The 25,805-nt window shown below is 54.1% G+C and overlaps 1 protein-coding gene across 4 annotated transcripts; it reads right to left on the bottom strand.

Moving 5' to 3' along the window:
- Window positions 1-1,581: 1,581 nt before the first annotated feature.
- On the bottom strand, window positions 1,582-25,223 carry ARAP3 (ArfGAP with RhoGAP domain, ankyrin repeat and PH domain 3). 4 transcript variants are annotated; one of them, XM_045825272.1, is made up of 33 exons: window positions 24,399-25,223; window positions 22,265-22,808; window positions 22,088-22,149; window positions 21,874-21,985; window positions 18,591-18,794; window positions 18,385-18,454; window positions 18,034-18,154; window positions 17,762-17,946; window positions 17,576-17,682; window positions 17,128-17,327; window positions 16,945-17,030; window positions 16,629-16,811; window positions 16,342-16,477; window positions 15,598-15,714; window positions 15,019-15,166; window positions 14,810-14,912; window positions 12,561-12,780; window positions 11,581-11,644; window positions 11,168-11,331; window positions 9,091-9,303; window positions 8,730-8,835; window positions 7,696-7,843; window positions 7,329-7,397; window positions 6,589-6,663; window positions 6,376-6,490; window positions 4,535-4,663; window positions 4,315-4,448; window positions 4,017-4,099; window positions 3,897-3,932; window positions 3,698-3,761; window positions 3,460-3,597; window positions 3,220-3,258; window positions 1,582-2,479 (listed from the first exon to the last, which is right to left on the bottom strand). In XM_045825272.1, the coding sequence occupies exons 2-33, from the start codon at window positions 22,789-22,791 to the stop codon at window positions 1,997-1,999; spliced, it is 4,641 nt and encodes a 1,546-aa protein (XP_045681228.1). In that variant the 5' UTR covers window positions 22,792-22,808; window positions 24,399-25,223; the 3' UTR covers window positions 1,582-1,996. The 4 variants fall into 4 exon arrangements, with proteins under 4 accessions (XP_045681228.1, XP_045681258.1, XP_045681247.1 ...); XM_045825302.1 differs by having other exon boundaries at window positions 22,265-22,353; window positions 24,399-25,222; XM_045825291.1 differs by having other exon boundaries at window positions 22,265-22,776; window positions 24,399-24,517.
- Between the last annotated feature and the right edge of the window lie 582 nt (window positions 25,224-25,805).

Here is a 25,805-nt window from a genome sequence, read left to right as displayed (position 1 = left end):
GGGGGCCATGGCCTGCAATCCAGGCACGTGCCCTGACTGGGAATCGAACCTGTAATGCTTTGGTTCGCAGCCCGAGCTCAATCCACTGAGCTACGCCAGCCAGGGCCAAACATTTTTTTTTTTAAGATTTTATTTATTTTTAGAGAGGAGAAAGGAGGGAGAAAGAGGAAACATCAGTGTGTGGTTGCCACTCACATGCCCCTGCTGGGGGCCTGGCCTGCAACCCAGGCATGTGCCCTGACTGAGAATTCAACCTGTCAACCTTTTGGTTCACAGGCCAGCACTCAATCCACTGAGCCACACCAGGCAGGGCAGTACCTCAAACTTTGAAAACAGATTCTTCAACCTGATTTTTTCCCCAGTCACCTCCCCCAAGTAACATACTAAATGATACCACTCTCCAACCATTTGGGAAAGTCAGAATCCCAGGGTCGGTGTGTCCTTTCTCCTACCACTACCTTCCAGCGAATCCTATAGGTTGTTTCTTAAAAAATATCTCCTGCCCTGGCTGGTGTGGCTCAGTGGATTGAGCGCCGGCCTGTGAACCAAAGGGTCGCCAGTTGGATCCCAGTCAGGGCACGTGCCTTGGGTATAGGCCAGGTCCCCAGTGGGGGCCACTTGAGAAGCAACCACAAGTTGATGTTTCTCTCCCTGTCTCCCTCCGTCCTCTCTCCGAAAATAAATAAATAACATCTTTAAAAATAATTTTTAAAAGTCTCCTCTTGATCCAGCTCTCTTGGTTTCTGAAACCACCAACCTAGTCCAAGCCCTCATTGTCAGTCTCCTCGTCTAATGTCTGGTCTCCTTGCCTCCAATCTCTCCCCATCCCCACCACAACCCATTGTTTATAAACAGCCAGAATGGCTGCTTTTTTATTAAAAAAAAAAAAAAAGAAAGAAAAGGAATTAAGATCTCATCACTGTCTTAAAACTCCTCTGTTGCTTCAGAGTAAAATCCAAATGCCCTAGCACGGCCTACAAGGCTGTGCATGCATCCTCCCCGCTGGGGCCCATCCTCTTCTCCCACTCCCCACGCACTGTGCTCTGCCTTCCTTGCTGTTCCCCCAAGCCAAGTCCCTTCCCACTGGCAGGCCAAGAGTCTTCATGCCTGCTGCTTCCCCTCTCCTTCTGGAGTACTCCTCCCAGCTCTCCACATGTCCTGCTTCTTACCCTTGTGTTTCAATGTTTCATCTCCTCACGGAGGCCTTCCCCATCCACCAGCCTAAAGGCTTCCTCCACAGACATATCACTTTGGTTTGGTGTCTTCAAAGCACTGAGTGTATGTGTGTGTTTTCTATTTTGTTGTTGTTTCCTCTCTACAGTGGAGGCTCTATAAAAAGCAGGGACCCCATCTGTTTTGTTCATACCAATTCCTGGCAACAACTGGGTACTCAATATATATTTGTTGAGTGAATGCATGAACAAAAGAATGAATACAAGAACGGTAACCTTTGGGTTCCAAGGTTTATCAACAGTGTCCCATCCTTTCTGGCTCCTCTTTTCCCCAGCTCCCAACTCTAATCAACTTCCCTACTGTTGGGCTTCAAGGTAGTCCCCAAATGTAGGAAACGGAGTAGGACAGACTTGGAGATCATTCAGATCCCTGGCCTCCAAACTTTTTTATTTAATGCAATAAAACCATTGTTTTCAAACCCAAATTTCCCACAGAACCCCAAAATATTAAATATATGAGGCAGGAGTTGCCCTTGTTGAGGAAAAATATGTGGGGTTTACAGCTCTGAGGAGCAGTGACATCCACTGCTCTCCTTATTTCAGTTGCTTTGTGGTGCAGACAAGTGAGCAGAGGCCCAGAGAGGGGCTGTGACCTGTCCTTCCCTGGGCAGCACACAGCCTCTGGAGCCCTCAGTTCCTGCGCTACTTCCACAGCATCACACTGGATTCTCGAGTCTTTCCAGCCAGGACAGAGGAAGTTCCCAATGGTGTCTGCCAAGTTGAGAGCTTGGGCCTTCTGGTTACCTTCTCTCTCAGAGTGCTGGTCATGTGAGGGGCTGGCTGGAGGGTAGACTGGAAGTGCAGGGAGGTGGGGTGGGGAAGCCAGGTGTCTGTGTTGGGTGGCTGTTGGGGCTCGGGGGCTGAGGAGTGGAGGGCTGGGAGGGGCTGCCCAGGCCTATGGTGGTTTCTCCCTTCCTCAGGATGAGGCTGCTGAGCTCCTGGAGCAGCTGTTCCTCCAAGGACGAATGTGTCTGGGAGCTGTTCTTTGAAGGGGGACCTGGAGGGGGCTCTGGTGGCCTCTCCTCCCGGCCTGCCGTGGAGGGAAGGGGTTGATCAGAGGACCTCTGGCTGGTGAACCTCCGGGGGGTCTCTGGCTTGGCCGTCTGCTCCCTCGTGGTGGAGAAGGAAGTGGAGGTGTCCTCTGTCAGCTCCGAGAAGTCCCCCACTTCCTCGTACACTGGCTCCTCATACACAGACCCCTCCAGTTCCTCTTGCTCCTCCACAGACCCCTGGGATGACTTCATCGGCTGCATGGGAATGGGTTGGCAGGGGGCAGAGTTAGAGCTCCCAGATTCTCTATCACTATCATTTCCTGAGCTCCTGCTCTCAGCCAGATGCTACAGAATAGTTTGCACACATGGTATCAAAACAATTCTGTATGATGGGATACACTGAAGATGAGTGAACTGAAGCACAGGGAGGTTAAATAAGTTGCCAAATGTTGAAGCTGGGGCTTGAACCCAAGTCTGTCTGACTCTAAAATGTATTCATTTGCCCTGACTGGTGTGGCTCAGTGGATTGAGCACAGGCCTGTGAAACAAGGGGTCACTGGTTTGATTCCCAGTCAGGGCACATGCCTGAGTTGCGGGCCAGTTTCCCTATTCCCAGTAGGGGGCACTCGAGAGGCAACCACACATTGATGTTTCTTTCCCTCTCTTTCTCCCTCCCTTCCCCTCTCTCTAAAAAAATAAAATCTTAAAAAAATATATTAAAAAAATAAAATGCATTCATCTAACCGATTTCTTTCTGTTTCTCAGATATTGTAACCACTTCCCCCTTTCCTCACCACACCTCACCATCCCTCATTTTCTTCACTTTTTCTGGCCACAACACCTTGTCACTTTTTGTCTCTCCCTCTCTCTCACACACACACACACACACACACACAAACACACACACTGACAACCTGCATCAGAACACATACAGAGAGCACACTAGCTGAGGCAGCAGCACAGAAAAACACAGCTGGAGCGGGCACAGTACTCACAAAGAACATGGACAGGGTCCTCCGATTGTGAAGTCGCCTCTGGGCACAGGTGGGGTGGGGATTTGGGGAGAGAAAGACACAGAGACACAGTGAGGCCTGGCAACAAAAGGTGGAGAGTGGGGACACAGAGAAGACAGAGGGAGGACACCGAGCTGGCAAGTGCGCCACTCCCTCCTGCAGTCCGGCGAGGGCACAGGCGGGGTGGGGTCAGGAAGGGGCTGAGGTGGGCTGGGATCTCACCAGGGTCTGATTGGCAGAGAGGAGGGTGGCCCCGCTGTCATCCCCACGGATGGGTAGCAAAGGCATGGTGCCAAACTTCTGACGGGCAAGGTCAGAGGAGGAACGGCGTCGCAAGACCACTGGCTGCTGGTCATCGTACTGGAGGGAGAAGGGAGGTTGGCACAGGTGGGCATGGGAGGTGCCAAGGGGCAGAGCTGGGACCACAGACCTAGCCCTCTGCTCTTCTCCTTCTGCTCACCTGGGCTTTGAGGATGCTGGTGGTCCAGTCCCACATCTCATCCTCGTCAGCACAGGATAGGTAGCTGGGAGTGATAAGAGGGGAATTTAGGGACAGGAAAGAGGTCACAGCTACAGGGATGGAGAATAGAAAAATGGAGGAAATGGAGCACAAGGAGCAGGTTTGGGCCAGAGGAGAAGCCAAACTGGGAGGTACTCACAGATGCATCTTCTCCAGTATCAACGTGAAGCCCCACCTGGGAGGTAAAGGAAAACGGTTGATGGGGTGACCAGAAAGACCAGAGGGGCCCTAGAAGTGTGGGCTAGGGAAGGAAACTCACGGTGTTGGAGGCTTTAACTTCTTGCGGATCCCCAAGTAGACCTTGGCACCTTCCAAAGGCCACTCCCGTTCTGGTTTAGAGCTCTGAGAACACAGACGGAGTCAGTGAGGTTGCGAGGTGAGAGAGGGATCTCGGTTCGTGAGCTTGAGAAATCATGGAAGCACTGGGGTTATGTGATCACAGGGCCAAGGGAGCAGTGAGGCTGATGAGGTTATGGGCTGTGGAGTGAGGGTCACAGTAGCCATGACGCCCTCCCCACAGCCACCCAGCATCCCTCCCAAGAGCCCCAGGGCCCCACCTTCTTCTCCTTGAGCAGCAGCAGGCAGCGACCACGAAGCAGAAAGAACCTCTCCTGGAAGCGGTTTCCCAGCAAGCGAGGTGGTTCCTCTCGACACCGCAAGAGCCCCACCTTCGGGCTCTCCCGCCGGACACCTGGGTACAAATGGGCAGTACTAAGGTGGGGGGGAGCAGTCCTGAGGGAGAGGCCTGGGGGTGCTGGGCTGAAGAAGGAGGCTCACCTGTAAAGAGGCAGCTGGCCAGGGCCAGGGAGACTTTTCTCAAGAGCAAGGAGGCTGAGCAGGGCTCTGGGAGCTGACACCACTGTAAGGCCTGCTCCAGGACCCTTTCCTTGGGGTGCAGGGGCCGCTCTAAGGGACAAGGTGGGGGTGGGTATCAACCAGAATATCCATCCACAGCCTGGAACTCCTTTCCTCCCAGTCACTCATTCATTCGTCCATTCCACCATCCAGCCACAGACACTTGTCTTAGCACTGACTCTCTGCCAGGCCCAGTGCTGGCCCTGGGGATGCAGCGGTGAGCACAAAACATGTGACATGCTTTCACAAAGCCCACAGCCTAGCAAGGGAGCAGACGGTAAATAGGCAAGTAAACAAAACAATGAAAGACAAGTAATTATTTGGAAAGAAACAAAAGAGCTGAGAAAGAGACTGATGCGGCAGGTACTGAGAGACCGTGATCACGCAAGGCCTTTCAGAGGGAGCGTTTGTAGACAAGACCCAGAGGCCTGAAGAACTAGGAAGAAGAAGTCATGCTAAGATCAGGGGGAAGAAGACTTCAGGCAAGACAACACGCAAGAACAAAGGCCCCGAGTCAGGAAAAAATGCGTTTGAGGAACTGAATAGCCGGGGTGGCTGCAGCAAAGAGAAAAGGATAAATTATGTGAGGTCTGAGAAATAAGCAAGGGCCGGATGCTCACTCAGGCTCTTGTGGACCACAATAAGGAACTTGAATTTTAAGTCCAACAGAATTCTATTTTAAGTTCAATGGGAAGCCATTGGAAGGTTTTAACCATGAGAAGGGCGCAATTAGATTGATTCGTGCTTGAGATGCCCATCTGGCTGCTGTAGAGAAAATGGTTTGCCGGGAGGCAAGAATGGAATAGTGGCCAGCTATTTCCTTTCTGGGGCTGTAGATATTCGTGGTTAATGTTGGGGAGCAGAAAAATAATGGTGACTTTGATCAGGGTGGTGACGGTGGAGATGGAGAGAGTGATAGATCTGAATGGAATCTGCAGAACTGGTTGGTTGGGTTGGGTAAGAAGGCAAAGGAAAGGGAGGCGTTCTAGAGGACTCTCAAGTGCCTGGCCTCTATGTGAATGGTGTTGCCAATGACTGAGTTAGGGAAATGGCCTGTGTTTTTTGCTAGGGGAGGGGCTGGGAGTTGAGTGTGGTCTTAGACATTTGACATTTGAGAGGCTTATGAGACGTACAAGCAGAAGTGCCAAGGAGACAGTTGGACATGTGAGTCTGGAGCTCAGAGGAGAGGTCTGGTATGGAGATAAATATTGGGGGTGGAGGCAGCTTATTAATGGCATTTAAAGTCACGGAGATGGATGAGCTCATCCAAGGAGAAATGTAGACAGAGAAAGGAAAAGGGTCCAGGATCGGAGGCTGGGTCCAACATTTGGAATCTGGGCAAAGGGGGCACAAAAGCCTCCTTCAAGATGGAAGAAAAACCAAGGTTTTTGCCCTGGCTGGTGTGGCTCAGTGGATTGAGTGCCAGCCTGTGAACCACAGGGTCACTGGTTCGATTCCCAGTCAGGGCACATGCCCAAGTGTCGGGCCAGGTCCCCAGTAGGGGGCACTCGAGGGGCAACCACACACTGATGTTTCTCTCCCTCTCTATCTTCCTCCCTTACCCTCTCTAAAAATAAATAAATGAAATCTTTAAAAAAAAAGGTTTTGGGGGACCACAAAAACCAAGAGAGGAGAGTACGGAGAATGAAGAGTGGCCAACTGTGTAGACTGACCCTCACATGCATGAGGAAGTGTCTACTGTAACCAGACCATATAGAAATCACTGATAACTGTGGCCCTCCACCACAGAGGGTCATACTCACCAAGCTCCCCATGCTCGACGATCTCAAACGTCACCCACAAGTCAGTCCCAGCTGCTGCTCCCCGCATCTCCAGTACCTGGTTAGTCAGCTCCTCAGCAGTCAGTGTTGGGGATACCTGGGGTCAGGGCAAAAGCAGAGGACCCTTGCTGGTCAGGCCATTGCCCCTGTCCCACATCATTCTTTCATCTCCCCTCCTGTTGCCTCAGGACTGACCTTGAGGGTGACACAGTTGTCTGGGAGCTGCTGCTCTATGTAAACCTCCATGATGAGGTCTCCAGCCTGGGACAACTGAGGGAAGGGGCCAGAAGTCAGAAGGGCACGAAGGATGTAAAGAAGCAAGGCCAGAGGACTCTTCACGTTGCCTCATAAATATTCCTCACCACCCCAAAGAAGTCTCTTCCCAACCCTCACCCCCAACATGACTCAGGCCCTTAACAGGGAGAGCCCCAGGAGTGGTGGGACCACATCTTCAGGCTGCTTAGGTGCTTCCCAATACAGCGCTCAGGAGGACAGGTTTGGAGTCAGACTGTCTGGGTTCCAGCTCTGCCACTCACTATAGTGTGACCTTGAATAAGTGACCCCCTCAGCCTCAGTTTCTTTATCTGCAAACTGGGACTACCTACTTCATGGAGTTGTGTGATACTAATGTGAGATTACAGGTGCCTGGAATAGTCCTCAGCTATTTACTATGGTATTTATTATTCCTCTTCTAACTCTGTCTAATTTAGCTAACTCTTCCATGGATCTCTTACACATGAAACTCAAGTGCTTCTGCCACTATTTCATCATGGAGAATCATCATGGAGGAACGAATAGATCAAATCTTAAACGAAACCCCTCTCTCCAAACTACTCCCCTCTTTGGGTTTCCCCTATGTCCAGAAACAGAAGGTTAGTTTCCTATCTTGATGTCCCCTCCTGACCTACTCAGAAGCCAAGGTCAGGACAAGTTACCTGCACATCCTTCCAGGTGGTGATAAGACTGACCTCCAAGTCAATCTGAGCTACCTGGTCAGAGTCGATCTGTGGAAGAGCCAGAGAGAGTGTGTTGGGGGGTGGGGGGCGAGGTTTGGATACTGGGAAAGGAGGGGAGCAGGGAGAGATGTGATGACCAGAGAACCTGTAGGCGAGGGTTAGAGGCTAGAAGAGCTAAGAACTAATTGGGCAAGGATGTTAGGAGCGAGGTTATGGGTGAAAGGGGCCCAGGACTCTGGGAGGGGTTCCTGATGCTGAGGCTTTCAGAGGGCCGGAGGCTTGCTGGGGTGAGCAGGCTCCAGCGCTCGGGAAGAGGGACTGTGGACCAGGGGTTGAGAGAGCTTACCTCAAAGACAGAGACATAGCCGTCAATGAGTTCCTGCAGGACCCGCACCTCATGCTCCCCACGCCCGTCTGTTTGGAACACGCTGGGTGCAAACAGCAGGGCCAGGTTCCTTGTGCACATCTGGTTTAGAGCAGCACACTTCTGCACCCTGCAGAGGGGCACAGGGGCGTGAGGAACACCGTGGGTGCTCACCCGTTTGTCAACGCATCTATTCATCCAGCAAACACTTATCGAGTCCCTGCTGTACACAGGCCCTGGGCTGAACGCTTGGGATGCAACAGTGAGTGGGACACAATACCGGCCTCAAGGAGCAAAGATGTCTGTCTAGGGGAGGGACAGACGGGGACTGGGTGATTATAAAGACAGTAGGGTCAGCAAACTTTTCGTGTCAAGGAACAGACAGGAAATATTGTAAGCCATACAGTCTCGGTCACAGCTCCTCAAGTCTGACGCTGAAGTGTGAAGGCAGCCATCAGAATGAACGGGCATGGCTTTACACTTTCTACACAAAGCTTGATTTACAAGACAGGCTGTGTGTGGGCTGATTTGGCCCATAGGTCGTAACTGGCCAGTGCCTGTGATACAGTGTAGTTAGTATATAATATAGCAGGGGTTAACCCTCAAATCATTTAAAGACCTGTCACCCCAACACAGACTGGGAAAGATAGATCTGCCTCTTAATCTTTTTTTGTCTCCTACAACTACTCCTTTGCTTGGCACAGAATAACAAAACCAAATAATACTGACTTCTCACCATTTCTGAAGGCTTACTGCACACGTGCCAGGTGCTGTAGTTAAGAACTCCACAAGCATTATCTCACTTAACTCTCATATCACCAGTGAGGCGATACTCATTACATCATTACATCATTACATCGTCTTTACAAATGAGGAAACTGAGGCTTAGGTCTGCCTGACTCCAAAACCCACATGGACACTTGCTGCTTGTGGGATGGATGAATTAATGAAAGCGAGGGGGCTGGGCAGAAGTGACGACGGGCCAGGGGGGGCGGGGAGGGGTCTGCCAGGCTGACCGATAGAGATGCCCGATGAGGGTGGCCAGTGTGCGGCGGTTGACCCTCGGCAGGCAGCCAATCACTTCTTTGTACTTCTCCAGGCGCTGATTCTTCTGGGGCAGCTCTGAGATGGAACGGAGAAGGGTTAGAGACGATCGGGGAAGGGAGAGTGGAGGGATTTTTAGAGAAACAAACCCAGAATGGATGTGTTTCTGCCCCCTTCCCACCTTGCCCTGAGCCGAGTCCCTGGGTGATCCTCCAGTGGGGGCAATGCTAGGGAGAGGGGCTGTCCGATCCCACAAGAAAGCCTCAGGGATTCTGGTGGGGTGGGTGGAGTTCCTGGTTGCCCGTGAGGAGTTCTTAGGGGTCTTGGGAGTACCGGCAGCCTCCCTCCAGCGCGGCAGCAACCGTGCAGAGGTCACGGGGTCATCGAGCTCTCGAAAGAATCGTTTGAGTGTGTCAGTGACATCCTCCACAAAGTGCTCCCCTGGTCGGAGCTTCACGGACCGGGCATCCCGCCGGAACTCAGCCAGGAGCCGTAGGCTGCGGGCCCGGGCACCCCCTTTCCGGTATACACCCTCCAGCCGGAGTCCTGTGAACAGCCAGCATCTCAGCTTACAACCTCCCGAAGACCCACCAGCACCCACCCAGCATCCCATCTGTGACCCCCCTACATGGCATGTTGCTGTTGGGGGGGTCACAGGGGAGGAAATCTGCCTCCACGGTCTTGCTTTTCAGGGCCCTGCTCAGCCTGCATCCTCAGACAGTCCTTACCTAACCACGCGATCACCTACAGTGGCCCCCATCACTCTGTCTCCTCATCACGTTTATTTTTAAACAGCACTCTCCGAAATCACATTACAGGTCCTAGTTATTTGAAGGTTCCACATTTGCAAATTCAGCTACTTGCTAAAATATATTTGTAACCCCCAAATCAATACCGGCGGCACTTTTTCAGTCGGTTGTGAACAGGCACAGGGTGGAGAAAACTCGGGGCTGCCTGTCGGCTACACTCCCGGCTAAGGTCTCACACAGCAAACGAGCATCTTTTTCATGACATATTCAGAGCCATGTTTTTTGTCTTCATGTGCTTTTTTTTGTGGGTGACTTTGCTGTTTAAAATGGCCCCCAACTGTAGTGCTAATGTGCCGCCCACTGTTTCTAAGGGCCGGGAGGCTATGATGTGCCTTCTGGAGAAAACACGTGGGTCACGTAAGTTTCCATTGGGCAGAGGATGCAGTGCTTGTTGGCAATGAGTTCAACAGTAACAAATCAACAATACATAGTAAATAAAGGGTCTTTAAACAGAGACACATAAAATACGGTCATGTATTGATCGGCTGATAAAAACATGACCAGAGGGTCTCAGGAACCTACCCCTGTATTTCCACTGGGACAACATTCGGTATGCATGCCCTCAGTGTTTGCGGCAACTTTATGGACAATAACTACCTTGAATGATGAGAACTGACTGTATTTGTTTTCTTAGTCATTACCCGTCTCTCACCAGTCTCGGAGCTTCACAGGACCTCCCCTATTCACTGTCTTAACCCCGTGTGGCACGTGGGAGCAGCTCAACAAGCATCTGTTGAATAAACAGTGGCGGTGCGGGAACCGTGGAGGAGGGGCCTTGAACACCCACTCTCTCTCTCCAGGGCTTTTTCATTGGCCCTCTGACTTCATTCCTCCTTTGAACACAAGGGAGGCTGAGAAGAGGGCAGGGGTCTAGTGAGTGGGGGAGGTCACTGCATGAGGCTACCGCCAACGCATGGAGCATGTCATTAAGCCACTGACTATCCTCTGTCCTTGTAAGCACAACTATTTGTAGGTTCATGGATGTTCTTTCTGCCCTCCCTAGTTTTCTGTGAATATTGCTTCTCAAGAGTTCAGCCTTCTAACGGGGGTTCACCCAGGATTCTACTTGGTCCTCACTTGGGATGGAGAGTAAAGCAGAGGCCTGAAGCTTACAAAGAATTCTGGGAACCACTTGCATAGCTGCTCTTTTATGCCTGGAAAACCTCCCACACAGAATAATTGTGTTTCAGCCTTCAAGGATTTGGCTGCACAGCTCGGCTCTGGCCCTGTGGCTGCCCCCTTTTGTCTCCATGGGTCTACATCTGTAGCCACACTCCAGAGCCACTCTATCTCCATGCCCATGCCCCAGAGGCAGCTACCCTGCAACACTTACTACCTGCCAGGTCCCACGCTAAATGCTTTATAGGCGTTACCTTACTATCACAACTCTCCTAGAAAATAAGGACTGTTTGTAACCCCATTTTACAGATAAAGAACGGAGCCTCAGAAAGGCAAAGCAGCTTGCCAAGGGTCACTCAGCAGAGGCTGTCAGTCTGCAGGCTCTGCAGGCAAAGCCTGTAGGCAGGTCACCATCTCCCCACCCTGGCTGCCCCTTTGTCCCCCCTCCCCCACTGGCTCAGTATTGGCCAGCACCCACTCACCGTGCTGGGTGACAAAACTGATGCAGGCATCCACGATGATGGGGATGTCACCTCGGCTCATCTGCTGCTCCTGCAGCCCTGTGCCGCCCCCACCGGCGGCTCCCCCAATGGCTGAGTTCCATGCTGAGAAGTCCAGCCGGCCCTCTCCCTGCAGATACAGGGTCCTGAGACCCAAGAGGCCCGGGTCAGTGCCATCGCCGGGGGATCCGCTAAGAGGCCCAGAAGCACAAGGACCAGATTTCCCAGAGTCACCAGCAGGGGACAGCACCACCCAACCTGTGCAGGGCCTCTGAACTAGGGAAGGAACTTTGAGGAAGTGGGCAGTGGTCCAGCAAGCCAGGGTGAAAGGGTGTGTGTGGGCTGAGCTCTACAAAGGGGGGAGGCCTGGAGTCAAGGGTAGGGGCAACACTTACCTTCCTGTCTCTACCAGGACCAAATGCTCCTTCTTGTCTGGGGTGTCAGCTGCCGAGACTACACCTGGGAGGAGAATCGTGGAGATTATCATTGTCTTTAGTATCATGACTGATATTTATGAAACATTTGAGATATGTAGGTGCCGGCTAGGAGCCTTACAAACAGGGCTGCATTAAATCCTGTGAGTTACATACTATTATCCCCATTTCACAGATGGCACATAAAGCTCAGAGGGGTTGAATAACTTGCCTCTGATTATTTGTCATGAAATGGCAAAGCCCAGCTTGCACTCAGGTCTCTTGCCTCCAAAGCCCTAAAACATTACCCTACACTGTTCCTCTTTCAAGAGAAAGTGAGAGTACGCAATACCTTCTCCCAGTCCCCAACCAGCAAGTGACTCTAAATAATGATGACAACCTGGCTGGCATAGCTCAGTGGATTGAGCGCAGGCTGCGAACCAAAGTATCACAGGTTCGATTCCCAGTCAGGGCACATGCCTGGGTTGCAGGCCACAGCCCCCAGCAACCACACATTGATGTTTCTCTCTCTCTCTCTCTTTCTCCCTCCCTTCCCTCTCTAAAAATAAATAAATAAAATCTTTTTTAAAAGTTTAAAAAAGAGAAAAAATAATGATGACAATAAGATTTATAGCATACAACATTTATGGAACACTAAGAGATGCTCGGACCCTGTGATAAGTGTTTTACATGCATTGCCTATTTAAAACTCACTACAACCCTGTTATTGTACCTGCTATAAATAGAAGGAAACTGAGGCACAGAGTAGTTAAGTAATTTCTCCAAGATCACATAGCGAGGAAGTGATGGAGTGTGGAGGTTCTAAATCTGAAAGTCTACTCCAGAGCTTGTGTCTAAATCCACTATGTTCTGCTCTTTCCCACAGGATCCCCCAGACCGACGGTGGTCCGTTCCTCCCTGCTCCACGGCTGCCCTTCCTCCCTGCCCCCATCCCTGCTCACTGATCTCCTGTAGCCGCCGAAGATGCACCATGTCCTCAGGGACTGTGGGGCCAGGGCCCGGTGCTGGACACAGGAAGAGGTGGTCACCACGAAGAAGTCCAAAGCCTGACAGCCAGACGCCAGGAGCCAGGGCTGTATAGGAGGGGGACCGCAGCCACAGGCGGCCCAGCCGCAGCAGCCCAGGGCCCAACAGCTGGTGACAGCTCAGCGGGGAGAACCACTGTGAGGCAGGAGGAGGACACAGGGAGAAAGGAAGATGGGGAAAGACACAAGAGGTGGTGGGGAGAGAGTGGGAGGGCCAGGGGAAGGCAGAGAAAGACATGAAGAGAAAGCAGAAGAAAGAGGAATGAAAAGGGGTAGGGAAGCAGTGAAGGAAGGACCCAAGGAGAAGACAGAGATGGATGGAGAACGACAGGAAAGAAATTCAGTTCAATTCAATTTACTCCAACCAACACGGAGAGGCTCCCTGCGTGACAGCCTTAAGTCCTTAACGGGGATGGAGGGGTAAGAAAGAACAGGCCTGCAACCAAAGAGTCAGGGTGCCCCGGGGAGTTCCACCATGCCAAGGGGTTGGGGACAGGCTCTGTGGAGAAAGGACTATTTGAGGTGGTCCTCAAAGCACTACTTCTCAAACCACCGATGAAGAAGGACAGGGAGTTTTTTCTTTTCTTTTTTAATTTCTTAACTGTGACCAATCAATACTTTAATAAAAATAATAAAAATGAACTACTAGAGCCCTGGCTGGTGTGGCTCAGTGAATTGAGCGCCAGCCTGAGAACCAAGGAGTCACTGGTTCAATTCCCAGTCAGGGCACATGCCTGGGTTGCAGGCCAGGTCCCCAGCTGGAGGCATGCAAGAGGCAACCGATAGATGTATCTCTCGCACATTGATGTTTCTTTCCCTCACTTTCTCCCTCCCTTCCTCTCTCTCTAAAAATAAATAAATAAAATCTTTATAAAAACAATGCTTAAAATGAATTACTAGAAAAGTGAAATGAGAAAAGACATACACACAAAATATAAGCCACCAATTTTTATAACAAGAGTGCACACATAAGTCACTCTGTCCAACTGTTAGGAAGATTCTAAAGGCTGACTCTCGAGTTCTGTACTTGGCCGTAACAAAGAGTGCATGGGCCAGGACAGTGGAACAGTCTGCAGCCCACACGTTGGGCAACACCACCCACCCGTGGGCTGCAGGATGGGCTAGATTTTTTGGAAAGTGTGGATAATCATAAGAGGAGACTTGGACCCAGTGGGAAGGGCCTCAACAGAGCCATTAAAGGTTGCAGAGAACAATTTCTCAGCATGAGAAGTTATGGGGGAATTAGGAGACTGGGGTCAGAGGCTGCAGAGATGACCTGGGGAGGCCAGAAGGAAGCCTTTGGGCCTTGGCAATGGGAAGTCACTGGCCACCCACAGGGTAGCAGAAGAGTATGGCAGGGGAAGGCAGCTGCAAGGGGTTATAAGGAGGAACTACAGGCTGCCAGGGCAGAGGACTTTCAGAGAAGTTGTCGGAAGGGCACCAGGGTGATGAGCTAAGGGTGGAGTAGGGCTGTGAGAGAAGCTGTTTAAGGACGGGAGTGATTATGATGTTTACCACTGCTGTTTCCGCACCCACAGATGTGGGGGCTTGCTGGGTGCCAGGCAGTGTGGGCCTCACGTGTCTCTAATTCTTAGCCTTAGGGAGTGAGTCTTTTATGCCCACTGTACCCCTACAGAAGAGCTCACACGACTGAGAGGTGGAGGGCTCAGGTCCCAGGATGCCTGACTCCAGCATCTGAACTTTAACTCCAGGGGAAGGGTGCAGGATGGAGAGAGATGGGCTTGTCTGGCTGTGGGGAATCTGGGACAGATGAAGGCAGTTTTGCCTCTGGAGACAGGGGCAGCGTCTCTATGGGATGAGGCCCAGCACTCTCAGGTTTAGGCCATGAGCTTTGGGGACAGAGGTCTGATTTTGATCCTGTGCTCTGCTGCCTTTTAGCCCTGTGACCTTGACCAAGTGCCTTCATAACCTCTGCGACTCAGTTTCTTTATGTGCAAAGCACGAACAGCCCCTACCTCTGAAGGTTGTTGTGAGAATTAAAGGAGATATTGAGTGGGCAGTGCTTACCACAGGCCCTGGCACAGAGTAAGTGCTCAGTCCACCTTAGCTGGTGATGGAAGGGGTAGGAGTGGCTATAGGAAGAGAGAGGACAAGTGGGCACGGGAGAACCATGAGCTGTCGGGGAGGGGTCTCTGCCATCTTACCTTGGCCACCGCGCTGACCCAGGCCTCCAGGCTGTCAGCTCCATCCGTGGCAAAATACTGGATCCTTCCCCCGGTGAGGATGAGCTCAAAGGAAAAGGGGAACCTGGAGAGACGGTGACGTCAGGGAAGAGAACAGAGGCCGAGGAGGGGGCTCCAGTCTCGGGGTCAGAAAGGGAGAAGGGGAGCTCAGTGAGACGGAGGGCTGTTACCTCTCAAGGTCACCTGGGTCAGTAGGTGGAGGGCTCACACCCAAACACACCACATCCTGGGGCTGGATGAGGCTGAGGGGCTCGGGGCTGCTTTCCGACGCAAACATTTCCAGAGCGGCTCCCAGCACGCACCACAGTCGGGAAGGAGCTGAGGGGAAGACTGGCAGTCAGTGGGCAGAAGACCCCCGTCTCCACTGTCAGAATTCCCACCGACCAGATCTTCACTCTGTGCGAAGCCCCTGGACTATGTATGATCTAGTGTAATCTTCACAACAACCCTATGAGGTGGGTATTATATTCACTCCTGTTTTACGGATGGGGAAACTGAGGCTCAGCGTTTGAGTAGCTCGCCCAAGTCTCATGATAGGAAGGAGCGGAGCTAGGATTTGACCCTGACAGTCTGACTTCAAAACACAGTGCTGCCACTGGGCGTAGCTCCTCACTTGGCCCTTGCACCCAGCCCACTGGTGGGCATGACCCCACTTTCCCATGCCAGCCCGCCCTTCCCTGTCCCTCTATGGTCCATCTGCACCCACCCTAGTTTCACTGTCTCCTCCCCTCCCTTGGCTTCCCCCTTACCATCCCGGCCCTTGCGAGGGGGTGGGGGCCCAGCTTTGTTGCTGATGGGACCACAGTACAGGAAGCTGCTGTAGGTGGCAGGTACCACCACCTCATTGTACACGCCAAGGGAGGAGTCTGTAAGGGGAAGGAGTAGTGATCAGGTCAGGCCAGTACCATGCGGTGGTCTGAGCTCCTTAGGGGACTGAATCGAGAAAGACAATGGGACCGAACTCCACCGGCAGCATAGCTCTATAGAGCCCAGTTGGGCTGGCCCACTCACTGCTCAGATCAGGAAAGAGGGTGGGATGAGGCCTCTAAGCTAGGCGTTGCCCCTGCCTGTCCCCGCTAGCCAGCCTACTAGGCAGTGAGTCCTGGGAGGAGGCCTCAGAGCATGGGTCATCTGTAAGGGTCTCAGCCCCTCCAGCCTGACCACTGGAGACCCACATCTTTAGATGACCATTTCTATGATCAGACTGCACCCAGGGAGATGAGACCTGGCCTATGGACTAACCCAGTCAGAGGGAGACCGGCACTGACACTTCGAACATCGAGATCAGTGCTCCAAGGCAGTGGCCAATGTCAAGTCATTTCATAACATCAGCAAATTGGCCCTGGAGGATCTGGAGGTTTAGGAAACCGCCCAGGCTGTGCTGAGGCTGTGACGGACTTGGTCGGGGGTTAATTGCAGCTCCATGGAAGAACCAAGGCACAGGCTGGGGCTGAGAATTGAGGGAAGAGAGAGGAGGCACTTGAGGGGCTCACCTGGGGACAGGAGGCTAGGGAAGCTGCCATCGATGGCTGAGGGAGACCAGGGCTCCTCGCCCTCAGAGGCTTCGACACAGAGAAGCTGGGTCATGTTCTTCAGCAGGTTGGGCCCTGCCACAGCGGCACACAGTGCCTGCAGGGAGAGCAAGGATGCCCTTGGCCCCACCACTCAACCTGAGAGGCCTGGGGACAGTCCGCTGGTCATCAAAAACAGCCCCTTTCCCCCCAGGTCAATTCAGACACTGCTTTTCCCCTCCCCATCAGCCCCAACTGGTCCCTCCTACCTGGAGGAGCTGGCTGTGATCTGGATACTGAGGGTGGGGCTTCCGGAAGAGACCCAGCCGGTACTTCCGGGAGATAAACTCTCCCCGTGGGCCAGGGGTTGCATCGGGATGCAGCCTCTCACCTGGGGGTAGGGCCCCTGCCCAGAAGCGGTTGGCTCGATCATTTCCCAAGACGATGAACAACTGCAGGAGGACAAGGGGCAGAGGTGGGTGACAGAAAACTCAAGTCTCCACACATTCCAATCCTGTGTCCCTAAAGGCCTTTTTTGGATGTTCTCCTTCCAGTCCTCATTTTCTCCCTCTTCTGACTCCTTACCTGCACGATCTCATTACTCCAGACACTCGTGTCCAGCTTCAGACTCTGCACCTTGGAGATACCAGAACCCAGAGCCCGGTGCTGACCTGTCAGGGCACGAGGGGCATGTGACACAGGTGCCCCGAGCCCTCCTGCGCCAGTCCCCCTCTTCTCCCCGTTCCGGCCAAAGGCCCCGGCCCTCACCCGCACACTGCTTGCAGATGACCACTCCCAGGTTGACGGCAGCCCAGTCTGGGCGAGAGGCCCCGCAGTCCGCACAGTGCAGGTTTGCCCGATTGGACCAGATCTTCTCAGCCACCTCGTAGTCAGACAGGGTCTCGGTTACTGCTTCCTGCAGAGCGGCCGCCCAGCTCTGCCGAGCCCCCCCAGACTCGGCTGTGAAGCTGAGGGGTGGACAGCCAGTCTGTGGGCATGGACACCCCACTCCCACTTGCCCCATCCCACTGGCCATTCCTGTAGGAACCACCGCAGGCCGGCCCAGACCCTGCTTGACAGCCTTGACCTCGCTCCGTGGCCTCCCACCAGTGCGCACCCACTGACACCCTACGGAGGAGGTCTCCGGGCCTCTGCACCCCTGTGCCTCCCTCCAAAGTCTCTCCCCAGCCCTGCCTCCTGCCAGTCTGGGCCCCACCTGAAGCAGCGATGGGGCGTGAGCAGGTCGAAGCTGCGACTCTTGGTCTCCCGGACACTGCACCCTTGCAGCTCAATGAAGCAGATCCCAATGCCCAGGGAGAAGGCCTGGTGGGGTCAGGGGAGGCACGGTGAGGTGCCAGATTGGGCTAGGCCAGGCCCATCGGCCCCGGCCGGCCCTCCTCACCTGCTCGCTCTTGTACAGTGCCAACTCTCCAGGGCTCAAGGTGGCAAACACCTTGGCCTTCTGTCCACGCAGCTCCAACATGCCTGTGCGGAGGGGTCGGGGCAGCTGCGGGGCCCGGGGGTGACCCTGGAGACGCTGCTCCTTCAGGCAGGATTGCAGTGTGGAGCACCAAGTATCCCGCTGAGCTGGTGGCAGCAAGGAGGCAGGTCAGTGGGCTGTGTGCTCATGTGGCCTCCCCACCCCCACCCCGACCCAGGGGGCCCAGCCCTCACCCTCGCTTTCTGTGCGGAACACAAACACCCTCTGGCTGGTGATGACCTGGAATTTGTTGTCCTTGCTGCTGCGGGTCATCTCGATGGCGGACAAAGGGATCACACCCTTGGGGAAGGGGTCCTGAGGAGAGCCCAGTGACCCACAGGGGACACGAGGGGCCAGCACCAACTTTTAATGAGATCAGCACTCATCGCACAAGCAGCGGGGTACAGCTGCTACCCTGGCTACTTTCGATGCTGACACCGGTCATGCAGTGGCTGCATCCCCACCATGGGCTTCCGCCTTCCAATCCTGAGTCTCTCAGCCCTCCCGTCTCCCCAGGCCCCATGTAGCATCTTCTGGACTCCCACCTTGTCACTGCCAAAGTACATCAGACTCCTCCCATTGAACTGCACAAAGCGCCTCTGGAAGACGTAGTTTCTAGGGAAGGGAGGGGCCAAGGTCAGTGAATAGTGGAGGTCGCATCCTGTGGGCGCTCCTAGGGTCTGGGACACTTGGGACATGACCTCCATCCCAAGGCCCAGCCTCTCCCCCCTTCCCTTCCCGGAAGCCCCACCCCTGAGGGGAGAGCTTGTCTAGCCATCCACTGAGCAGGGGCGTGGGGCGGTCTGCCTTGGAGGAAAAGCTGGCATAGGGTGAAATGAGGTCATCACTGGTCTCCTCTGTGTCCAGGGTGGGCAGCGAGAGGGTGGAATCCCCAGGCAGCTCAAGGCTGGCATAGCCCGCATCCTCCCGTGTCTCCGCATCCTGCCTGCTGAGCCTTGTGGGGACCAAGACAGAGACACACACGTTAGACCCAGTTCCCTGGACATCCCCACCACAGCACCTAGTAGAAGGCCTGGCAGGTACTGGATCCGCTGTGCCAGTGGGAGACTAGGGAGGCTGGGAACCCAAGAGATCAGCATGGACCTTCTTCCATGAGCACACTTGGACTTTTTATTGGGAAAATTTCTGTCCCTCTCCTCTGCCATTCGTATTACTAGGTAGAAGAGTTGGGGAAGGGCTGTGTAGATGGCTCCCTGTCATGGCTGCTTATATCTAATCAATACGTTTTATTGGTTCTTTCTCCAAAAAGTTCTTGACTTTGTCTCCCTGGACCAAGTTCCCATCAGTTCTCACCAGGGTGATGTAATTGCTTAACTGGTCACCTGCTTCCACTCTGGCCCTCCCTTTCTCATTCACTTTCCCATCCACACCAAACTGTACTTTTAAAAAAGAAATGAGATCACCTTGCTCCCCTGCAGGAAACCCTGTAATAACTTCCCATGTGCACTGAGGTTAAACCCCAATTCTTTACCATGGGCTGTAAGACCTCAGACAGTGAGACCCATGGCTACTCCCCTGACCTCCATGCTGGTGTCACCCTCACCTTTGCTCACTACAGATCAGCCCCAATCCCCTCCCCGTCTCAGGGCCTTTGCACATGCTGTTTCCTCAGCTCAGAACATGCTTCCTTGGGCTGCCTCTTCTCAGCCTCAGGTCATTACTTATGCCATCTTCTGAGAAAGTCTTCTATTATTTTCTATCACCTTCTAGTGGTTCTTAACCTCAGCAGCACAAAATCACTTGGGAAACTTAGAAATACTAGAATATGGGCCCCATACTAGACACTTACATTGGAACTCCTGAGATTGGGGCCCGTCATCTGTAGTTTAAAAAGTTGAGAACCATCCCTCTGCCTATTGATTTCTTACTTCCCAGAGAAGCTAAAGTACTTAGACAAGAACCCCGACTGATTCCCAGCACCTTATCTACCCAATTTCACACATACTCTGCTGTCCTCCTGTTACTGTAATTAACAGCCCTGTCTAAAGCCAGCCCCTCCTCTGTGCTCTAAATCCTGTTCCTCTCACCTACACAAGGACATCGCTCCAGACTTTCTCCCCTCGCTCCTCCTACATCAGCTAACGCTCCCCCTACATCAGCTAACGTTCCCTCTCTGCCAGCTCATGCATATTCACCTGCAAACACACGTAACATTTCAGTCTATAAAAATCCCTTTCGACTCCACTCGACAACCGCTCCAACTCTCTGCTTTCCTTTGCAGAAAAACTCCTAAAGAATGTTGTCTATTCATTTCCAACTCCTTCCATTCTTTCTTAAGCCCACTCTGATCAGCCTCCATGTTGCCAACTCCAGCGGTCAGCTCTCAGTCCTCATCTTACTGGGCTCCCAGCAGCACTGGACATGGCTGACCTCCCGCTCCTCCTTATACAAATGTCCTGCGCTTGGCCCCTACGACGTCACTTTCTCCTCTTTTCCCTTCTCCTTCACTAGCCGTTTCTTTTCAGTCTGTCTGGCTGATCCTCCCTCTTGTCCCAGACCTCTATATGGAAGTGTGCCAGGGTGCTGAGTTTGGTTCTCCGCTCTGCTGACCTTCACTCGCAGCTGCCACACACCCATCTCACTGCTGACAGCTCACAAAGATCATTTGATCTCCAGCCTAGGCCTCTCTCCCGAACTTCGCACTTGCATATTCCATGGCCTGTCTGTCAGCTCCTCTTGGGTGTATGATATACACCCCGGATTCTGCACGTCCAAACCTGAGCCCTCAGTCCCTGTGTCTCAGACCTCGGCCACTCCAGGGGCTTTCAGCTGCTCAGCCCGGGGCTGTCCACAGAAGTCAATATGAAAGCCACATAGTAGGTCATTTTAAACTTTCTAGTAGCCACATTAAAAAAATAAAGAGAAACAAGTGAAATTAATTTTAATAATATATTTTATTTAACCCAACATGTCTAAAACATTAACATTTTACTATGCAACCAGTATAAAAATTATTATGATACTTTATACCTATGTCTATGATATTCATCTACTATTTTTTTTGTACTAAGTCTTTAAAATTTGGTAGTTGTTTCGCTGTTGTAGCCTATCCCACTCCAGACTCGCTGCATCTGGCCAGCAGTCATATGTGGCTAGTGGCTACCACACTGGACAGAGCGGGCCCAGACCGGAAACCCCTCATGTCATCCTTCTCTGGTCTTTTTCTTACACACCCCAATTTACTAGGACAGTTTACCTTCAAGATAGAACAAAACCCAACCACTGCTCACCATCTCCCCTGCCCAGTCTCCAACCCAGCAACCTGCGGGGATCCCTAAACTGTAAGTCCAGCCCTTCCAGTGGCTTCCCACTTCACTCAGAGCAAAATCAAAAGTCCCTACAAGGTCCTGCCCCTTGCACCTCTCTGACATAACCCCCTCCCACTCCTCCCGCCCTGGCGCACTCTGCCCCAGCTGGTCCTGGCCACATGGCCTCCTGGAAGCTTCTCTTCTGGCCTCCTCCCCCTGCCTGGGACGCTTGTCTCCCAGATATTGTTGTGACGGACTCTCTCACCCCCTGCCTGTTTTTGCTAAAATGTCATCTTAACATTCTGGTAATTTTTAATGAAAAATTGCAGTCCACGCTCCCCCTCACTGCAGCCTAGCCCTCCTACCCTGCTCTGCTTTCTCCCCTGCTGCTAAACACTTTTTAACCTATAGTGCAACTTACTTATTGTATCCACTGTTAATTGCCCATCTCCCCACCAGGGCAGGGATTTCTGATCCGAGTTGTTAAATGAAAGAATGAAGAGCACTGCTCCTTATTTTAAATGATATGTCCATTTGTCAACTTGTTTTTATTGCTTCTGTGCCCCGCTGAGTCACAGGCTGCCTGAGGCAGGGACGAGGTCTGTTATGCTCATTCTGTATTCGAGATGCAGATGCAGATACAGACCCAGGGGCTGGTGGGCAGTGGACATTTGATGCACGTTTCATGAATAACTAGGTACCTGGCCACCACCCACTCCTCAAGCTTCCCCACTTCCTGCCATCGCCACCCTACTGACCACTCACCTGTGCTCAGCCCTGTCCTGACACACGCCTCTGCCGTCTCTTCTGTTGGACGCCCCTACGACCCCCACAGGCTGGACACCATAGTACAGGCAACCGGGGTCCATGATGTGCACTGTCCAGGGAGGACAGGGGAGATGGGAAGAGGAGGTCAGGTGCCTGAGGCCCTGAAGGGCACTGTCCCTCCCCCTCCCATGGCCCATGATAACACACCTACCTGTGCCTGTAGTGGGCCTGAGGGCAGGGGTTGGGGCAGCGGTCTGGGAGCTGTCTGGGGCCCTGAGAGGAAAGGTCTAGTGGTCATTCAGGGAGAAAGAAGGAAGAACAAGCCCTCATGCCCTGTTTCTCTCTGCCCCCACCCAGCACTGGATGCCCAGGGACGCAACCCACTCACGTGTCCTGAGCTGTCTGTGCCCCTCCTCTTAAGTCTAGGCCGAAGTAGATGGCATTGGGCATCATCTCCACAGGATTCAAGGCTGGAGGCTGCTCAGAGGTGGAGGTGGGGAGAGGAGGGGAACTCGGGCTGGACTCTGGGCTCCTGGGCACTTCTGGTCTCAAGAAAGCTGGGCTCAACCCAGGCCTCTGAGTTGTACTGGGGCCACTGAGACCACCAAATACTGTCCTGGGCTTAGGCACAGGCTTGGGAGGCTGGGCTTGGGGGGCAGGGCTTGGGGATGGCTCCATGGGACTCTCCAGTTGGGGATCCAGGGTGCCCTCTGCGGTGCCCACTTGCAGCAGCAGGCGCAAGATGCGTTTCCGGTGCCCTGTGGCGCTGATGCCCAACTGCTTCAGCTCCTCATGGCCCAGGCCCCGGACTGCACCCGCTGTAGCCAGGCCGTGCTTCCGGAATGTGTCTGCATACTGCTCCAGGTGCACCGTGGCCAGCCACACAGTGATGTCCAGGTCCTGAGGGGCAGCCATGGGGGCTCAAGCCATTGCTGGGGGGAGGGGCAGGGTGAAGGGAGGGCTCAGGCAGAGGTTCCCCTTCCCTGTCTCAAAGTCTGAGGCTTGGACGGGGTACCAGACTCCAGTCTTCCTCCAAAGAAAAAGGACCAGAGGCCTGTGATCTGGAGGTAAAGCCATCCCAGGACATCAGAAAGGGCTTTCTTATTCCAGGAGAATCCCTTCATTTGCAGATGAGGAAACTGAGGCCCGGAGATGGGAGGAGACTTGCCCCAGGCTCACAAGCCTTGAGTGTTGGCCCTCAAGCTCCTGTCCACCCTGGGTCTAGGTCCAAGCTCTGCCCCTGCACGGCTGCACAGTCAGCTAAGTCAGAACAGGACGAGATGCCGGAACCCTGCAGGGCTGAGGTGGGTGGGTTGGTGGGGAGGAGGGGCCCATGATGTGGCCTGACGCTGCTGTGGCATAAGGTGGGGACCGGAGCAGCTGTGGCATTAGGAGGAGGTGCAGATCCCACTCCCACTGGTTTCCAGAGCTGAGGTACAGGCTCAGCCATCCTAATCCTGGTCATTCCCAGTTCCTCCTCCCCTTCCACCTATTGTCTCAGCTCAGACTTCCTTCCTGTCCCTCCTGCCCTGGCCTCCCACACATCCTGCCTGCCTTGGCCAGGCTGCCAAGAGAGCCTTAACTCATCCCATCATGTGGGATCCTGGCCCTGGGCAGAGTGGGGTGGAGAGATGAGGGACCAGAGTCTAGGGCCACTCCAGGGTCTTCCTCCACTCCCCCGCAGTAAGTTCACACATGTGTGTATGCGCACAAGTCAGCACCTCCCCACCCCCACCCCCTGCAGGGGGTTCAGCGGTGTGAAAAGACATCCCCCTTACCTCTGCTTTCTCCAAACCTTCCTTTTCCTTGCCCATGCCCTCAGGCTCAGGACTGAGGTTTGGTCCCATTCGCCCAACTTCACCTTGACCCTGGTCTATTTCCTGGACCTACCTCTGATTCTGTCCCCCTGAGTTTTATCTCTGCCCTGCCCTTGTCTCTAACCCAGCCCCTTCCCATCTCTACCTCCAAATCCATCTCGACCCCTCTCCGTGTTTTGCTCTCTAAGCCTCTCCTTGCTTCAGTCTCTAACTTTAACTAGATCTTTAGTTGCATCTGTGTCTCTGGCCACCTCCGACTCTAGGTTTCTGTCTTCCCCCGTTTCCCTCGGGTGGAGTCCTAACCAGGACTGCCCTCTCGCCCCAGCATCAGTTCTGGCCGCTCTCCGCCTCTCAGAGGCTGAGCCCCATCCCCTGGCTAGGGCCAGAGTGTGTCTCCGGCCCTGACTCAAAGTCCAGTTTCCCGGTGACTCAGGCCCGGCCAGGGCACGGGACTGGGGACCAGGAGGTGCGCGGGGCAGGAGTGCGGGGGCGGGCCGGACAGCTCGGGGCCGCGCGGGCTGCAACAAGGGAGGGGGCAAGGAGGGAGGGGGCAGAGGCTGGGCGCCCGCAGGGAGGGGCGGGTCGCGGCAGGGAGCGGTGGGGGAGGGCCGCGGGTGTGGAGGGGGCTTGGAATTCCCGCGAAGGCCCTCGAGGTGATGGGGAGGAGTCTGGGCAGCGGGGGCCCGGGGGCGCGGGGGTCCTTACCTCTCTGCGCGGCCGTGGTCCGCTGCCCGGTGCCCGCCGGGCTGTCCGAAGCTCCGGGTCCAGCCGCTCCGGCCCCGCCTCCCTCAGCCCTTCCCCCGACGGGGCCCGGTCCCGCCCCACCGGCCGTTCCCCCCGCGGGGCCCCGGCCACTCCTTGTGCAAGCGTCTGCCTTCAAAAGCTTTGGTCTCCTCACCCAACCGCAGCGCTTATCTTGGGACTGGCCCGCTCAGCCCTCTTGGGGGCCGAGAAAGGGACCGGAACAGGGCCAGAGGCCAGGACAAAGAGGCAGAGACCAGAGCAGAGAGAGGCTCAGGGAGAGACCTGCGAGGAAAGGAGAGCGTGGCTCCGGATGGCCGTGCATCCCCTCGTCCTGCAGACAGGGGAGGGGAAGAGGGTCGGACCCCAAGCTCCCAGGGCACTTCGCCCAGCGGGGTGGCTGGACCCTGGCACCCCGTGAATGCAGGGCCGAAAGCTGGCCTCCAGGAGGCAGGGATGGCCGCAGCCTCCCTGCTGGGGGCCCTGCAGCAGCCCAGCGATCTGAGCTGGGGGAGCAGGGAGAGAGGAGCGGCACAGGAGACCCCATCTGCTGCTCCCTCCCCAGGGGCCTGGCCTAGGTTTCTTCCCAGGCATGAAGGTCGGCAAGGCCCCCTTTTTTTTCCCCAACCAGGGTGAGAATGACGCGGTCATCATGCCGCACAGTCAGTCACCCAGCAAATAGCCTTTTCATCCTTGGGGGAAGCCCCCTCTCCTCATTCTTCTGCAAATTTGTGTGTGTTGGTTGGGGGGAGTACCTGAGGAGAAATGGCTCCTTCCCCTCCCCCATCCATTCTGGAGCCCCAGCCTTGAAACCTGCCCCCCAGAGCCTAAGGCACTTCCCTCTCAGAGCCCGGCTGGTCTTCAGTTTTGTGTGGTGTTGGGGGGGTGGAGGGGGTGGAGGGGGTGGCTGCCGGCCGGCTGTGTTTTCCTGTTTGTACGAGAGGAAGTTGGCTGTGAGTCAGCAGACACAGGAACTGTCAGTAGCTAGGGAAGACCCCTGCCTCCGGGGAACGTGGAGGGAGTGTGGGGAAGTGGTCCCCACCTGGCCAGAGAAACTCTCCTCTGCAGCTCCTGGAGCCCTTCCCTCTGAGAAAGAGAATGATAATAATAATCTCAATCATTAAAATGGCTACCAGTTATTGGGAACTGACTGTTATCCCAGGCCCTGTGCAAACATTGATTTGCAAACTTCGGTTAATCCTCACAACCACCCTTAAGATAGGGAATTTTGTCCCCTCCACTTTGCAGATGAAGGAGACATGTTTCTAGATGGGCAGCTGTGTGTGGGGTCAGGAGGGGGCGCCTCCCAGACCTGCAGCTTCAGGAGTGAAAACCCACCAAGGGCCTCAGCTGCCTCTCTCTGAACTCCTT

The sequence above is a fragment of the Phyllostomus hastatus genome, unplaced genomic scaffold, assembly GCF_019186645.2.
Source record: "Phyllostomus hastatus isolate PE091 unplaced genomic scaffold, TTU_PhHast_1.1 phas_contig_150, whole genome shotgun sequence".
NCBI classification, from domain to species: domain Eukaryota; kingdom Metazoa; phylum Chordata; class Mammalia; order Chiroptera; family Phyllostomidae; genus Phyllostomus; species Phyllostomus hastatus.
Note: the sequence above shows the minus strand (reverse complement) of the source record. Positions and strands in the feature narration are given on the sequence as shown.

Bases quoted from the DNA above. Each gene is read 5' to 3' on its own strand.
- ARAP3 (XM_045825272.1), bottom strand. From the start codon at position 22,791: ATGGCTGCCCCTCAGGACCTGGACATCACTGTGTGGCTGGCCACGGTG. The intron at 21,986-22,087 runs GTAGGTGTGTTA...CTCCCTGGACAG, and splicing joins CAGGCCCACTACAGGCACAG to TGCACATCATGGACCCCGGT. The intron at 11,332-11,580 runs GTAAGTGTTGCC...CTTGGGTCTCAG, and splicing joins GTCCTGGTAGAGACAGGAAG to GACCCTGTATCTGCAGGGAG.